This window comes from Heloderma suspectum, chromosome 9, assembly GCF_057233095.1.
Source record: "Heloderma suspectum isolate Gila_16-S chromosome 9, 16-S_ref, whole genome shotgun sequence".
Lineage (NCBI taxonomy): Eukaryota > Metazoa > Chordata > Lepidosauria > Squamata > Helodermatidae > Heloderma > Heloderma suspectum.
Window position 1 is genome coordinate 35,104,463 of NC_139466.1, and position 17,359 is coordinate 35,121,821.

At 41.4% G+C, this 17,359-nt stretch overlaps 1 protein-coding gene across 1 annotated transcript in view; it reads right to left on the reverse strand.

The window, feature by feature from the left end:
- SMARCA1 (SNF2 related chromatin remodeling ATPase 1) overlaps positions 1–17,359 on the reverse strand; it is a 57,955-nt gene that overhangs the window by 9,579 nt on the left and 31,017 nt on the right. Inside the window, exons 12-20 of the mRNA XM_084814085.1 lie at positions 16,376–16,497; positions 15,699–15,851; positions 13,114–13,246; positions 11,175–11,323; positions 10,849–10,968; positions 9,834–9,944; positions 9,588–9,701; positions 3,721–3,843; positions 1,246–1,378 (exon numbers count right to left, since the gene is read on the reverse strand). Coding sequence (XP_084670211.1) covers positions 1,246–1,378; positions 3,721–3,843; positions 9,588–9,701; positions 9,834–9,944; positions 10,849–10,968; positions 11,175–11,323; positions 13,114–13,246; positions 15,699–15,851; positions 16,376–16,497 — 1,158 coding nt within the window. The remainder of the gene's footprint in view (positions 1–1,245; positions 1,379–3,720; positions 3,844–9,587; positions 9,702–9,833; positions 9,945–10,848; positions 10,969–11,174; positions 11,324–13,113; positions 13,247–15,698; positions 15,852–16,375; positions 16,498–17,359) is intronic.

Genomic DNA, 17,359 nt, shown 5'->3' on the forward strand with positions numbered 1-17,359 from the left:
AAAAGCTTTGGGGAAGCTGTCTTAAAACGGTTAGTTCCACACATTTAGGGGGCAAACTAGATGTTAACAACAGATGGCCGGGGGGGGGGGGGGGGAGAAAAACAAAGGGTATAAGGCTTAAGCAGCCCCTTCGCAGCACTATTCCTGGACTTTCGATCTCAGCCTCTCGTGACTGCTTTTCATTAAGCACACACACACGTGTGTGTGTGTGTGTGTGTGTGTTTAATCCATCGGGCTGCAGAGCAGAGGGAGAGAAGGGGAGAAGGAACACTCCACTGGCAATGCTGTGACATCTGCTGCCTTTGGCTCTTCTTCAACTGCCACCTGACAGCAGCACTTCCAACAAGCTGCAACAGAGGGACAGGTGAGAAACAGGGACACCCTCTCAGCTCTGCTGAAAGACCAGCTCCTCTTGGTTCTTCTTTACCAGGAACAGTTTCTATCCTAGTTGGTCCTTGTAAGAACATTGTAAGTTTGCAAACTGGTGCTGGGATCTGCTTTTTTCCTCCTCCCTTTTTCCTTTTGTGTTATGTCTTTTAGACTGCATGTGTGAGGGCACGGATTGTCTTGTTTTTGTACTGATTTGTTAGCCTCTCTTGGAGCCTTTTGGGATGAAGAACCAGGTAAAAATGCTTTAAATAAACACATACACTGCAAGCCCTGGCACAGGACGAGAGCTATTTGTCCAGCTCTTCCTCTCTATTTTCCAGTGCTGACCAGGACCTCAGTGGATAGAAGATAGCTAGCATGTAAACTGCGGTGACATTATGTGTAGGTAGGATAGGGCCTTCTGCAATAAATGGTGGACACCGTTTAAAAGACACTACAGTCCTTGAAGGGTATGGCCAAGTCTGCAAAACAGAATTGTGTTTGTTTACATCAGAAATGCGTTTCGGATTCTTCCAAATTCCTATCACTCCACAAAATCATTATTGGCATTATAACACTGGCAAGAGAAGGGACAAATAAATCCACCCTCTCCCCCGTCTTGCTTTGCCATCCACAGCATTGTCAAATGAAGCATGTCATGATCTAAAAATCAGCTAGTGCAGAATAGTAATGACTAAAGGGTTACAGAGTAGCATTCTCAGCATAATTCCTCTGCAGATCTTAAATCTCTCCATGCAGGACATTACACTCTTTCTACACTGCACATTCTTCAAGTTTCCTATCCTTGTACAGTCACAAAGGTAACCCAGCAAAACAATAATCTTTCTAGAATCGTTCAAGGCACAATCAACAAACCTGAATACTCAATAACCTCTTCAGGTGACTTTCCTTCCACTTCACGGGCAATATTATCTATGTCATCACGTCCATATTTTTCATTAGCTTTAATAAACTGGTTGAAGTCTCTTTTGTTCCAGTTTGTAAAACCCTGTTAAGCAAGAAGTTACCATTAGGTGAAGGAGGAAATGTTTTCCTAGATCTTGCATCTTAGAAGGATACAGTTGGATTTGTTCATTAATGCTTCAGTACAATGTCACATAATAATTACAGGGGTTAATGATCTTGCAGGATTTCCATAAACATCTATTATGCAGGGTTTATTACTCAGTCATAAAAACTTGAGCGAGTTATTTTTGCATACAGCTCCTCACGCATCAGGGAAAGAAGCTTTTTATTCACGCTTGTAAATGGCATTTCTCCGAAGAAACAAAGTTCAATCCAAATCTTAATGGATTTTCACTTATATCACACTTGAACAAGCACAAGTAACAAATAAAATTGCAAGAGTCTGAGGGCACTTGTCCAGATGTCACTGGCAATCTCTTGGGCATCTTGGAACTAAATGCAATAACATTCTGTTTTGAATGCTTACAAAGCAAATGGTGAATGAAATGAACACCTGGACAGCAAGAGAACGGAGCCAAAACACCCACTTCCCCCTAAAGGTTTTGAAACAATTGCAAGAAACATCTATAGACTGATGCACAGAAAATGTAAAGCAAAACATGGCAATGTATATGAAATCAGTACTAAAAAAAATCCCAGAAGTTCTTAAACCATTCTTAAAAAGCTATATGATTTTATGAGTTACAAGGCCACTTCCAAAAAATATGGAACCTCTCAGGGTTGGCTCCAGCCAAAACTCATGGAAAAATGGGAAGGGATGTATGACTCTCAAATTTCATCTTCTACTCATCTACACCTTGTGCCATTTCCATAGATGACCACTGTTTGACGAATTGCAGAAGTAGTGCTTAATGCCCATGTGGGCAAAAAAAAAAAAACAACTGTGATAATTAATTCTGATATGGAATATTACGGAAAGCAAACTGTTCTGTACAATGGGTTGGATCCAAAGGTTCCTCCCTTCTGAAAAGGGATGTCAAAGTACATTATGAACCTGGAACCAAAAGCAATGAGAGGTCCTATATCTATGTTAGGTTTTGCTGGCTTAACTCCAATTGTTTTGGGGTGAATGAGCTTGCAATCCTATAAACACCTACCTCAGAGTAAGCCTCACTGAACTAAGTGGGACTTATTTCTGAACAGACATGCATAGGATTGCACTGTTAAAGATTAAATGCATATTCACAGAAGCCTATATCTCTATCTCTTTTATCAATATTCTGTTACTAAGTCTGAGTAATAAAGAATACTTTCAAACAACTTAAGAAGAGTTATACTGTTTTGACTTGATCAAAGGTATCTCAATAGAGAAATATGAAGAGAGAGAAAATTCCAGGTATTTTTGTATAACTACTTCAAGGTATTAAATACTGGCTTTAAAGATTTCCAAACTGTTTGTACAGAGAGACTAAGAATGTTCTGGCAGATATTGTAATTTTAAGTGAAGATTCACTTCAATCAACACAGGCAATTTAAATTGTCAAAGGACAATTACTAAAATAACCATTTAAGAGCACCACTCAATAATGTGAATACCTAATACAGAAATCTATTGCAGAGACTGTGACAAAACTCTATTCTTCTTGCTTTATAATATTAAAAAGCAAAATGAGCTAAAAATGATCTTCAAATAGTCTTTACTTACAAAAATAATTACATCGGTTCAACGGGGCTAGTTAAAGGCATAAAGCAAACCTAAGCTTTAACAGTGGATAGTTAAAGAAGAAATACTTGATCTGAAGTGCCTGGAACCATCCACTGCAAAATACATGAGTATGTTAATCCAAAAGTGATTAGTAATCATTGCCAAAAGAGGAACATCATTCATTTTGGAGAAAAACATGTGTTCTTTGTTTAGATTCAACATGAATCTTTTCCATTTAAACTGCTCTCTTCTCTGAACTCTTACCTGCCTTTATCTATCTTGACAAGAAGCCCAAGAAGGTAGGGAGGCTGCCATTTTGAAAACAGAGACCTATAGTCAGTTCTCACAATTTCTGCACAAGAAATTCACAATGGGGACTATAACTAAAACTATTGGGACACTATATCAATGTAATTTATATCAGGGATGGGCAACCTGGTGCTCTCCAGATGTTTTAGCTTACAACCCCCATAATCTGTGGAGGCTTCTGGGAGTTGTAGTCCAAAACATCTGGAAGGCACCAGGTTGCCTACCCAAATTATATGATCTGAGGATGGCATTTGCAGTTTTCTATAGAATAGCTACAGTCATCACTTGATGTGTTTACTGCGTGTAAGTCTTATGATCCTTCTGATCAGAATCTAGCTTGTTACACAGTGAGAAGATGGGCTTTTAATTATTTCTTCTTTTATTAAAAAATGAAATTAGAAACACTTTACCTGTGTGAGAAGTTTTTCTTTCTCTTCAGCCTCTTCTGAAGTAAGAGGAGCCGATTCATCAATCTTCCGTTGTTCCTCTTTCTGCACCTGAGCTGCATTTGGGAGGTCAGGATTCCTGGGGACCTAAAATCAGCAGTGGAATGAATAAATAGTAAAAGAGCAATGCTATTAAGGGTTCTGTATATAGTCCTATCCATCTCCCTTTACAGCATTTTCCAGAAACACTAGTCAGGCACGATTGATGTATTTCTCATTTACTGAGTATTTGTTAAGAGCAGGAAATATTTCCCTGGCATTGGAATTCTGGTAGAGAAACATTTCTTTTACTTGTGTTTACAGTCCTCAGAAAGTTCTTCAGGCAAGGTGAATGTAACACATACTCATCCATCTACATTTGTTCTTCATGGCTTGCAGGCTCTTGTTCCACAGAAGTATAATGATAGCTGCAACAAGTAAGTAACCACTGCATCTCAAGAGGGTCTTGTTAAGCCTACAATGTTCTCAAGGACACCATGAATGAAAGAGGGAGGGTGTTTCAACAGGATGAGCCCGTTTACACGCCGACACACTCTAGTGATTAGACTGTGAAGCAGACATTAACTTTTATGGTTATTTTCATCCTGTATGGAATGAACCTAAGCTACCATTACCTAATATTAAAAGAACGTTTATAATGCTTTGGGTTTCTATATCTCTAACCCTACCAATACTTCTAAACTCATTATTAGAAAACCATGCTATATATGAAATACTTGAAAGTATTCTGTATCTATCCTCAGTGATCACAACCTCACTTAAATTAAAAACATTCCCATATCAAGAATTCAGACTTCTGTAAACCTCCAGTGGAAAGAGGTTCTAAAAACAAGGAGAAGACCCCCCACCCAGATGTACCCTCAGCCACTGTAATTGTTATGATGAAAATTGGGAGAGGAGGCCGTGTCAGAAGGGCCAAGCTACCCAAGGCCATAAGCAGTATCCTGCATTGTGCACTTGGGAAGCAATGAAATGTCAGAACAAACACTAAATTACTCATGCAGTGTACTCCAAGACACAGAGGAGGAGCCTGTTTGTTACTAACTGTATTGAAACAACAACAAAAGTAGCTAATCATTTTCTTAAGCCTATATTACGTTCTCTCTCTCTCTCTCTCTCTGCCAAAACATGTATTTGCAATATCCCATATTTATAAGCAGCCATTTTCTATGGGCCAAATGCGATACAAGAGCAACAGGTGTATGTATCTCAACCTGGACCTGCTGCACTGAGAAAGGAGAGCCGCAGTTTAATTTTAAGAGGAAAGGGGGGTGCACAGGTATGGAATACAGAAGTGTCCCAGTTCCCATGGCTTCCTTCCTTGCTGTCTGTCCTCCAATGTGATTGAGCCTGGTTGGGAGAAAAGCGCTAGGAAGACTGGCTGCAGCAAATAACGGGTGGGCAGGAAGAGAATCCCACACTCCTCACCTGTGCACCCTTCCCACTCCTTAAATTATTTGCCTTTCAGCCCTAAATGCCCCCCCGCCCCATGGCAGCTTCCAAATTAAAATCAGAAAGAAATACATCCATGAAATCACTGAAACAGCAGCAGGGGAGGGGCAATAAAACAACTGGATCAATTTAAAGATACATTGCCCCAGCAGGAGTTTAACACAGATTAAAGGCACACCAGAATTAAAAGTCTCTGCCGCCCTCCTAAAACTCAAGAGAGAAAGGGCCAACCGAACCTCTTTGGGGAGGGAGTGTCCCCAGCAAGCATGCTTCAGAAGATGGGAAAACAAGGAGCAGGGCCTCAGATGCTGAATGTAGCGCATGAGAAGGCAGTTGTTTAGATTACCTTAAAAGCCCTAAAAGACTTGGAACCAGATTATAACTAGCACTTTGAATGCTTGATGACCAGCTGGGCACTAGCATCCCCATACAAACGCTTTCTATGCCACCAGGGCAGGTCTGGTTTTATCTAACGGATCTCTTGCAGTTATATCCAGTTTGGCACTATGTCACGGTATATACAGATAGTAATTTTTCCAAGAAGTTTAATACAAGTATTTCCAGTATTTAATTTCAAAGGTCACATTGATTTCACATGACATACTTATGGGATTTAACATTTTGCCATTTTTAGCTCTATTTTCTACTGCTTTATGAAGTCACAAACCATATGTGGCATTCTGATTTGAATGCAGCACCCTTCTTTACTGACATCAGTGCAAACTTCAGATGTGGACTGTATAGAAGTTATTACTTTTAATTCAACTGCTCAAGTTCAAAAAGTGTCTTTGCTACGTAACGGCATCCACAAGTGAATATAATATGGACAAGTTTGTGTTGCATTTTGAAGAGCACAAGATCATACCACCAAGCATATAACAGAAATCAGAAGAAATGTCCAGCATGCATGACCTCTTCCCCAATTCAGAGGGTCAAGTAGCTTTGTCTTACAGACCTGCATCATGGGAAAGGCCGCTATTTGCTGGTAACCTGAAATGCAACTGAAGTATGAGGAGGAGGATCCCAACCATAGCTAAATACCAAAGGTAGCTAACACACTCGAACGCATATTCCTGATGTGTTTTTCTTTATTCACAGCCAACCTTTATAAACCTAAGATTATACCTTTTCTGGTGAGAAAACAAGCAGTAATATGCACATTTCTATTAAATACTTTTGGTATTTAGTGTTAAATTATTACTTAACTTCACAGGACTGATATTGAAACTTAAAAGATGATTGGTAAGAAATCTGTTAAGAAAACCTGAGAGATCATGCCAGTTCAGGAACTAGAGCTGACTTTATCTCTGATGTTGATTTACAGAAGTGACATTTCACCATTTTCAGTGCATATAATAATCTTGGTATTATATTACACAAGTTAGAAACAAAGAGTATGGAGAAAAAATAAACTGGAGAAATCCCAGCTGCCTATAGAAAAAGGTTTATTGTAGTTCTTTTACACTGAGCTGATGCATTTTGGAAATATATTTCCTTCTTCAGGGTCTTATGTTGTAGTCAATGTACTACAATGTACGTCTGGATGAGGTTTGTCCGTCTTAGTACACTGACTACAACAGAAGCCCCTGAAGAAGGAAATCAGCATTTCCGAAACGCGTCGGGCCAATATAAAAGAACTACAATAAACCTTTTTCTATAGGCACTTGGGATTTCTCCAATTTCTTTTCTCCACTGTTTTTTCCTGTACACGTGCCTCCCCTCCTCTTTTTATCTGAAACAAAAAGTAACCAAATTAAATTATATAAATTAGCTACTGAATAATCCCACTTAAAACATGTCAGTCACAACAGTAAAATTTAGAAACACACAATCACATAGCTCCAATTCTATGGCTTGAAGATAAAAGAAAGTGCAAACACACTGTTCTTTTCCGAGCACATTACTTACTATTCATGCCATCTCCCTACCCTTAAGTTGCATTTCAAAATGCACCAGAAATGCACATCCCCACCCTCACCCCATCTCCCCAAGAGCACAGATAAGTTTCTTTGGAAGCTATGAATAGAGGTTTGGAGGACAGAGCTAACAAGCATAACCATACATGGCAGCAGAACAGCTCCAGTGGGGGCTAGCTGCAAATAAATGGAGACCCAACCCAACAAAAAAATAAGTAGCAATCCCAGAAGGGTGTGGTGGATTTAACTGGATGGTATCACCATCACCATGACGCCTTTACATAGCCCTACGATGGTACTCGGGCATGGCATGTTTAGGCCACCACAATGCTTGCCTGTCTTCTTTCCTTTGTTGGGTTAGAGTCAAACATCACATGATTCTCCATCAAAAAAATCACACACACACACACAACACACTGTCCCAGGTTTGTTTTAATTTAAACCCAAAGCAGCTGCAGGAAACTGCAACTGGGATAAGACATTAGTCAGTCTGTCAAATTTTTATTGCTTATGGCCAAAGGCCTTTGCAAAACTTCAAACACACACGAAAATATAAGATACAACAAATCCGGATCAGACCTTTACACAGGGAGGAAGGAATGCCCCTTCTGTTGTGGCCATGTTTCTTCCAAAAATCGCCCTCTTACTGTGTGTTCACCCCATCCCATTCCCCGCATGCACACACAACAGCATCTCTTACTTTCATTTCATGAAGAACATCATGAATTCTACTACAGTCAGGGCCAGAAATATTGGAACAAGGATAACTGTTTTGGCAGTTGGCCTCTCTACACCACCACATTGAAGTTGAAAGGAAACACACCCAGATGGGAGTGAAGTTAGGACTTTCAGCTGTAATTCAAGGGGTTTGACAAAAGTGGGGTACTAACCATTCAGGAAGTACAGCCAGTGACATACACACACACCCATCGTTGGTGGCTCATAAGTAATGGAACGAATGGCTGACAAGCAGCTGCATGGCCAGGTGTGGCCTGTTTCCTGGGTGCCCCATGACCAATCAAGCAGATAAAAGGCCTGGAGGTGGTTCTGAGTGGTACATTTGCATTTGGCAGCTGTTCACTGGAACTCCCAACATGAGGTCCAAAGAGGTGCCCATGCGAGTGAAGGAGGCCATCATTAGGCTGAGGAAACAACATAAACCCATCAGAGAGATAGCAAAAACAGTGGGAGTGGCCAATACAACCATTTGGAACGTCCTGAAAAAGAAGGAACTGGCAAGCTCAGCAACAGCAAAAGGCCTGGAAGACCACGGAAGACAATTAAAGTGGATGACCGCAGAATTCTGCTCATGGTGAAGAGGAACCCTTTCACAACATCTAGCCAGGTCAAGAACGCTCTTGAGGAGATAGGCATGTCATTGTCAACATCTACAGTCAAGAAATGGCTTTATGAATGTAAATACAGAGGCTTCACAACAAGGTGCAAACCACTGGTAACGCTCAAGAACAGACAGGCCAGATTAGCCTTTGCCAGCAAACACCTAAAAAAGCCTGCCCAGTTCTGGAATAAGATTCTTTGGACTGATGAAACCAAGATTAACTTGTACCAGAATGATGGGAAGAGAAACGTATGGAGAAGGAAAGGAACAGCTCATGATCCAACGCATACCACATCATCTGTCAAACATGGTGGAGGCAGTGTTATGGCATGGACATGTATGGCTGCCAATGGAACCGGGTCACTGGTGTTTCTTGATGACCTGACTGCTGATAAAAGCAGCAGGATGAATTCTGAAGTATATAGGGCTATACTTTCTGCTCAGATTCAGCTGAATGCTGCCAAACTGATAGGACGCTGCTTCATATTGCAGATGGCTAATGACCCAAAACATACAGCAAAAGCTACCCAAGAAAAACTCAAGGCAAAGAAGTGGGATATTCTTCAATGGCCAAGTCAGTCACCTGATCTCAACCCAATAGGGCATGCTTTTCAGTTACTGAAGACAAAACTGAAGGCAGAAAGACCCACAAACAAGCAGCAGCTGAAGGCAGCTGCAGTAAAGCCCTGGCAAAGCATCTCGAGGGAGGAAACTCAGCATTGGGTCATGTCCATGGGTTCCAGACTTCAGGCAGTCATTGACTGCAAAGGTTTTTCATCCAGGTATTACAGGCAATCCTTAAGTTTGAAATGATGTTGGTTTGTTCCATTACTTACAAGCCACCAACGATGGGGGGGGGGGTGTATGCCACTGGCTGTCCTTCCTGAATGGTTAGTGCCCCACTTCTGTCAAACCCCTTGAATTACAGCTGAAAGTCCTGACTTCACTCCCATCTGGGTGTGTTTCCTTTCAACTTCAATGTGGTGGTGTACAGAGGCCAACTGCCAAAACAGTTATCCTTGTTCCAATATTTCTGGCCCTGACTGTAAATGTGGATACACATATATCAGTATTTTGTCCCTTCAAAGGGGGGGGGGGGGAGAGAGAGAAAGTAAGATTCTTACCTTGTAGCCTATGGTCTTGCGATAATATAGAATCTCTTTTTCAAGAAGTTCAAACAACCGTGGTGGAAAGAACTGGAAATCTTGAATATTTGGCTGTTTCGGAGGTCGTGGAGCCTTTGGAATTAAACATATAGAGAATTTATACTACTGCCTTTATTATGTTCATAGTCAGACATGTGGCGATATTTATATAATAAGGCCATTACATAGGAAAAAAGTATGGAGTGGAAAGCTATACTCTTTCACCTTTGGGATTTTCGGTTCACTGACTCGGAGAGCTTCTCTGAAATAGGCATCCACTGCATAGTTGGCTTTGCGCTCTCGTTTTGGGGGCTCTATCCATTCCATCATGCTCAGCTAAAAAACAAATAAAATAAAACGCACTTATTTTTTTAAAGACCAACAGAGTATGGTAACCCACTCAGATTCCAATGATCAAGACGGTATTGTCAACAGAGGATGCAGAAAGACAAGAATGAGGACTAACACAAGTTTCGACAGCAAGATTAAGGCTGCAATCCTACACCCCAAGAGCAATCCTGCAGCCACAGAATATGGCAGATTTCCCCCTCCTAGGGCAGAGAAGGATCCCTGGTCCACCCTTGGAGAGGGAGATCTGACCACAGATTCCCCCTCCCAGAAAACCATGGAAGCTTCCAGGGTGACTTCTTCCCTGAGGTTGGAGCTCTGACGTCAGGGAGGATGGAAAGAGAGACAAATAAAATTAGTTGGGGATGGAGAGGGAGAGAGAGAGGGGGGCTGTGGATCAGCAGGAGCTGGATCCTGGAGCTGGTCTAAATTAATTACCTCACATTGCTTCCTTGACCGTTGCATTTTTTTTGTAAGCCACCCAGTAAATAAACCAGCATGTCTGAAAAGTAATGCTTTTACTCCACAGCAAACTGCAGCGATCGCTGGCGCGACAGTTCTATAAAAGGCATTCTGGAGCACAAATGATGCTTTGCACAAGCACAGTGTCTCAACACTGAGTGAGCTTGGCTACTTTCTTGCACACTGTGTCCTGCACAGATTTGGCCTCAAATGTTACTCATACAACATTTTTTTTAAAAAAAAGAATGCATCTTTTTCTTCTTTTTGCTAGTTAGTCCAGTCTGAAATGCCCCTAACAAAGTGCAAACTGAAAAAGACCAAAGATGTAATTAAATCCTAAATTCCTCCAATGTACTGTATTTTGAGCACTGCGGTTTTTATGTCCTTCTTTAAGTAAAACTTAAATGTATATTAATGTATGAAAAGATACCTTCTGTTTCCCTCTATAATCTTCACCTTCAAAATTGTACAAGCTCATTTCTGTGTCCATGGTGAAGTTTCGAAGAGAACTCTCGCCCATTTTTTGCAAACGCTCATTCATTTCAGCTGTCTAAAGCAGGTCACAAAAACAGAACACAATTACCTTTAAGAAAAATCACAACAGAAACACTGATTTAATCAAATTGTTTAAAAAGTCATCTAAACGGATGGATTTTTCCCTAGTTCAGAGCTTATGATTATTAGACAAGTTTAAGTCAAACAATAACAAAAGAAACTGTGTTTACGTAATTTATAGCATGTTCCAGATACTCTCACCTTTTTTTCACCTCTTTCTAAAATAGTGGTAATGTCTTCATCAGTCAGTTCGCTGTCTTTGGAAGCGAACACATGTGTTGCTCCGTGCCGGATCATCTGCAGCATTTCATCTTTTGCCAGTTTATTAGACTGTTGATCAATAAGCCTCCCTGATACAGGAAATACAGAGAGTTTTAATCCAAACCTGTGCAGCATTTTTCATACAAGAATTACACAGGGACTTCCTTCACATCTACCTTAGCAAACCTGTAATGAATAAGGGGAGGATAAGAATGGATTCTAATCGATGATCTAAATGCCTAAACTGAAGTGACGTTTTCAATAAATCATTGACTTTCCCATACAAAACTTAAAACGAGCATCACATCACATGAAATTATTGTAGTTTTACAGATATATCAAATTACCTACTTTAACTGCTAAGCAGTTTGTCATCTTTGCAAGGCATATATCAGAGATGGACCACTCGTTTGGCATTGAGGGTCACATCAGAAATATAACATGACCTGGAAGGATGTCAAACAATCAACATGTGTTTCAGTCACATTTAATTAACATAACTTAAGGCACAATCCTACACATGTTTAGACAGAAAAAAGGTCCTACAATTCCCAGCATGCCCCACCCAGTTGCCCAACTAAAGTTGGTGGGGAAAGAACACTAGTGGCCCTAGGATTGCTCTCTAAGACACTGTCCAGAGGACCATAGGATTTTTCCATTTACTGGCTCCGAGGTTGTAGGCAGCATTTCGAGATCGGAGCTAGGAAACTGCACTCCACGTGCTCTCCCCCTCGTAGCCTGCGTGGGGAGAACTGCAGCAGCCGCCTCCCCATGCTCATAAAACAGAGCGCGGAGAGGGCAACAAGGAGACGTTCCCATGAGTGGGGAGGGGAGGAGACCGTGGAAGCCCCTTTGTTTCTCCAGGCTTGTTCCCGCCCCCTCTCTGAAGCTCCAGCTAGACATGTGAACTTGCACATCTAGCAGGCGGAACGCAGAGGATCCCCTCTGTGTTCCGCCTTACCTGCATCCGATAGGCATCGGCCTCCAAGTTCGGAGGCTGATGTCTATCTCGATAGAATCACACCCTTATTCCGCAATATTCTGGTTCGGATGTAAAAAAAAATGACACAGGCGTTGGTATATATTTATACAAGGACTTCAAAACCAAAAGAATTATTGAGCAAACTATTTGGTCTTCTTTTAATAGGATTTTTGTTTCCAATCCCAATGATTTTACCAACACGTTTTTAGGACATCCTCTTGGAACCCTTAAGTGCCAGCAGCATAAAAAAAGGTGATATTTTAATTTGCCGCCACCCCTCTCCCCCAATCCTTTGTTTTATGAGTTTTATGTTGCTTATCCAGTATCAGTACATTAGAAAAAAACTACTTGGTAATAAATAAAGTGGCTAACCTACATAATGTTTCACAGACTCAACGTCCGAAGTACTGCAACAGGGCTTTTACCAGTCGAGAGCTAGCTGAGTTGCAATTTATTTTACAAAATTACTCTTCACTAACCTTTAGATGTTAAGAATTACACTTTATACTCCCTTAGCCATTAAAAGGACCCACCGATTTTGAGGGTATTCTGCCTGAATGAGTGGCCCAACAATTACCTTAGCTCGACAAGTATCCTTACCAGAATTGGGGCTGGTTTTATCTTAAATAATTGCTTATTTGTGTAACAGCTCACTCATCTATACAAAAAATATTGTGACGTCTGCTGTTATTACCATCCTTTTTAAGTTGTGAAACAGAGTTGATTAGATAGTGGGGTTGCCCAAAGAATGACAGTGGAAAAAATAAAAGCCAGGTTTTCTGAGTCCAGTACAAAACTGTACCTCTTCCTCTCTAAGTCTCCCTACCTGACCTTTATATACTTATTTTCAGGATAAAGGTTTCAGTCACTGACATTTTTAGAAATCCTACGTGGTACCTTGTTGTATAACTATTGAGTCCAGTCTCAACTTTATCTCGGCTCTTTCTACAATTCTCTCTTCAACGGTGTTGTCAGTGATAAGTCGGAAGACCCGTACTGGCTTCTTCTGACCGATACGATGCGCACGATCCTAATCACAGTAACAGTAAATTTCAATAATACATCCAGGAACAGCAATAACTGCAATTCTGACAGAAGGGAAAAAAACCCACTGCAAGTAGCAAGGTTAGTACAAATAGAAGGATTTTTTGTTTATTTTTATTTTTTACCCTATTTTAAGAAATATTAAAAGCTGGCAAGAACAAATGTAAGTTGTTCTTTTTTTCTGTTTTTAATGGCCTGACCCAAAAGGCTGCAGTTGCATCAGCAAACCAACTGGGAGAGCTGCTCAGCTTCCTCTTTAATGCATTCAGAAACCATCTGAAAACTTTGTTATTCTAGCAGGCTTTAGGCGCCTAATTTGCTTTTACATCTGCTGTGTGCTGTGTTTCAGTGTTTGTTTAATCATTTATCTTATGTGTTATGATTTATGGGTTTTTAAATTATGTGTGCCACTTTGAGTGCTTTAGAAATAAAGAAAAAAGGTGGGACATAAATATCCAAATAAAATAAATAAAATTGGCATCCCCTAGTCCACAATGACCCCAAAATGACCTTGCAGCTGCTGTGCAACCCTTGTTCTGTGATAATCCTGCTCAGTGTCCTCATTGACTTTGTGGTCAGTTGAATGAAATCTGTGGCTATCTCCAGGCACATCAGCGCGTACGTGCGTAGTGTTCTGAACAGCCCTGGCGAGTCTGTGTGTGCCTATGCTCTATCACGGCTGTCTGGGCCTCAGCAGTTCATGAGTTGTGCTTGCAATGCTGAATTGCTATAAGGCAGGTGCAGGAGGGGTTGGCAGCGGTAGCATTGTATTTTGGATCATCTCTCTCACATTCCTCCTCCAGTCAACACTCTCTCCAACCACATCTAACTCATGGAAGGCTTTCCATGGTAAGGTAGTATTCTTCTACATTACTGCTGTGAAACATGTTCTGTATATTTTGCTGCGCTAGTGTAATGGTCCTCTCCACTTTTTCCACTATACAACAGACACATGCTCTGCTGCTGGAGCCAAGAGGCAGCTGTAACACAAACTTCTGGAGGACCAAGAGCTTTACCCCTGTCCTCCTAGTCTGCAATTCCACACTACCAATAACCACACATTAATAACCATCTTCTAACTCAGGGGCGGGCAACATGCAGCCCTCCATGGCCATTTTTGGAGCACCGCACGCACACTGCTCGAATTGCCACAGTGGCAGCGACATAAGAAGGGGCATTGTTGCAAGGAAACAAGGTGCACAGGGAGCTCGTGCTTTGTTTGCAAGCAGAATCATGCTCCCAGGAGCACGATTCTGCTCGCAAACAAGGCGTCCACTCTCCACATGCCATGCTTCATTTTTTGCCATCATAGTGGTAAATTCAGTAGCAATTTCAGTAGCAGTGGCAATTTCAGAGAGGATGGGGTACGGCCTCCAGTGGGTTCCTGGAGGAGGCAGTGCCCCCCCCCCCCACAAGCAGTTGCCCATGCCTGATCTAAGAACAACAGGGCTACAGGATCACAGACTAGGGGAAAGGGAAGGTGAAGGGAAACATGAGCAGCACCTCCCTTGGGTCATGGATTTACTTGCACAAGAAAGAGAATCCACTAAGATGCTACAGCATCCTTTACCCCATGGATTGTCATCTGGAATAAGTCTCCCCATGGGTCTGGAATTTAGTCCTCTCATCTGGCCAAAGCTGAATAGACAGCTTCTTCCTAACCGAGGGAGGACTAATCAGGAACCTTCTCTTCCCTACTTGCCCACATCAAAGCCTGGCTTCCCATCTTGAGCTGCTCCACTGGAGTCTCCTAGTCTCATACGTTCCAACCCCAAAGGCCACAGTGACCTTCTCATTGCCAGATCCTGTCTGTTCCATCCCTTGTTCATTCCCTCTCCCACGGCTTCTCATCCTTTTGAAATTCACCCTGTTATGTGTCCATTTTGGGGGCCCTTGGGAAGAGGCAATGTGTGTCAGTGTGTAGGCAGACACACTGCACATCACACTATGGACTGTCTATTGCTGGAGATTAGCCCCCACCCATTCTACAGAGATGGCAGGGCTTGTCACCAACGCAACATTACATTAACCGTCATGCAGTGATTGTAAAGAATATACACAAATATACATATGTGTATATCCCCAAGGCACTTTTCAACATATCCTGGGGTGGCAAATGCCCCCACCAACAAACATGTGTCCATAGTGTCAAAAAATGTGTATTATAAACTCAAAATATTAGAAAAGTATCATAAACTGTCGAGGTAAAACTTTGTGGGCTATTTTTCTACCCCGATAACAAATCGGTCTCTGGTGAGGTGAGCCAAGTCAAAGCCTCCTTCTCATCAAGGAAGATTCCTGTGGCTCTCAAGGAGGTTATTCCCAAGCCTGTCTCTCAGCTACACAGTCAGAGCCTATCCCAGTACTGAGTAACCTGATGTCTTTGGAGTAAGAACTCAAAAGAAACACAGCTTGAGATGTACTAAAAGAATGCTTACCATCGCTTGCAGATCAACCTGTGGGTTCCAGTCAGAGTCATAGAGGATAACAACATCAGCTGTTGCTAAATTAATCCCCAGGCCTCCAGCTCTTGTACTCAACATAAAAACAAACTTTCTACTGTTGGGCGCATTAAAGGTGTCTATTGCTTCCTAAAAAGTTTTAAAAAAAAAATAGCAGAGATTTCATGAAAATAATACTTTCAATGGAGATTAAAAAATCAAGCTAACTACATGAAAATCTGCTCAGCCAAATATGAACACTGAATCAAAATGATTTCCTTCAATACCGTCAACAGTGCTACAAGTTATTTGAACACCAGCCAGTGAATTACTGATATCTTCTAGCAATATTGTTGATTCTCGCTGGTACCCTTTGTAAACAGACCTTCCACTTATTTTCCCTTCAAATGGTGGTTTCAACTCAAATCAGAAGACTGAATGACATGAAAAACTCAAGAGACTATTCAATAATCCTGGATCAATCTCTGTTTATAAGCCCTGCCACACACACAAAAAGCCTTATTTGGCAAGCTGGCATCTCAGGAAGTGTAAATGCCAGTGGAGAAATGACTAGTCACTCTATAAGAGTCACTGGACAGCTATTGCCCATGCTCCCACCTCCCTTCAGGACAGAATAGAATGAAAATTCCACTGAGTATATAAATCCTTCTCACCTCTCTCTCTTCATGTGGTGTCTGCCCATCTAAACGGCAATACTCATAGCCACGCCACATACAATAATCTTCTAGTATATCCAATAAACGGGTCATCTGGCTAAAAACAAGAACTCTGGAACCTGGGACACAAATTATAGGAGTATATTTTATCAGGCTGATATGAGAATCACCTGTATCAAATAGAAGTTCTGTCTCATTTTCATGTACTGCCTCTCTACTTAACTTTTTCCTTTCTCGTACTCCTTCTGAAACTGCTTTTCCCTCTCTCAAAAAGAAGCTACGCTCTCTCAGTTCCTATAGTCCCTTGCCTAGGGCCAGACAAATCAGCCAATGGTTCCAGATGTCTTCATAATCGGAGCAGACCCATTGAAATCAATAGGGGTTAAGATAGTCATGACTAACAAGTCCCATAGATTTCAATGCATCTAACTCCAAAATTATGAAGAAATCTGGAACTGAATGTATATCTGGTATCAGTTTTGCTTGTTTTAGAAGTCGATTCTGCCCAAATTCCATATCAGTCTGTAGATTAAAAACAAAAAGACTAAACATTTGCATTTTTTCATAAACAACTTTCTCTTACACATTTTTGTACACAATTTGAGCAGCAAACTGCATCACAAAATTCAGAAAAGGATGCAGTCTAAAGGGTAACTGTGTTCGGATCAGCATATTAGTCCAGGAAGAGTGAATTAGGTCAGTTTGCTTAAAAATGTGGTCCAAACTAAGTTCTCCACCCTCTCTATTTTTCCACACACCCAAGCCTGGCTTCTCCATCTTGAGCTGCTCCACTGGAATCTCCTAGTCTCATACGCTCCAACCCCAAAAGCCACAGTGGTAACACTGACCTTCTCATTGCCAGATCCTGTCCGTTCCATCCCTTGTTCATTCCCTCTCCCACCGTTTCTCATCCTTTGAAGTTCACCCTGTTATGTATCTATTTTGGGGGCCCTTGGGAAGAGGCAATGTGTGTCAGTGTGT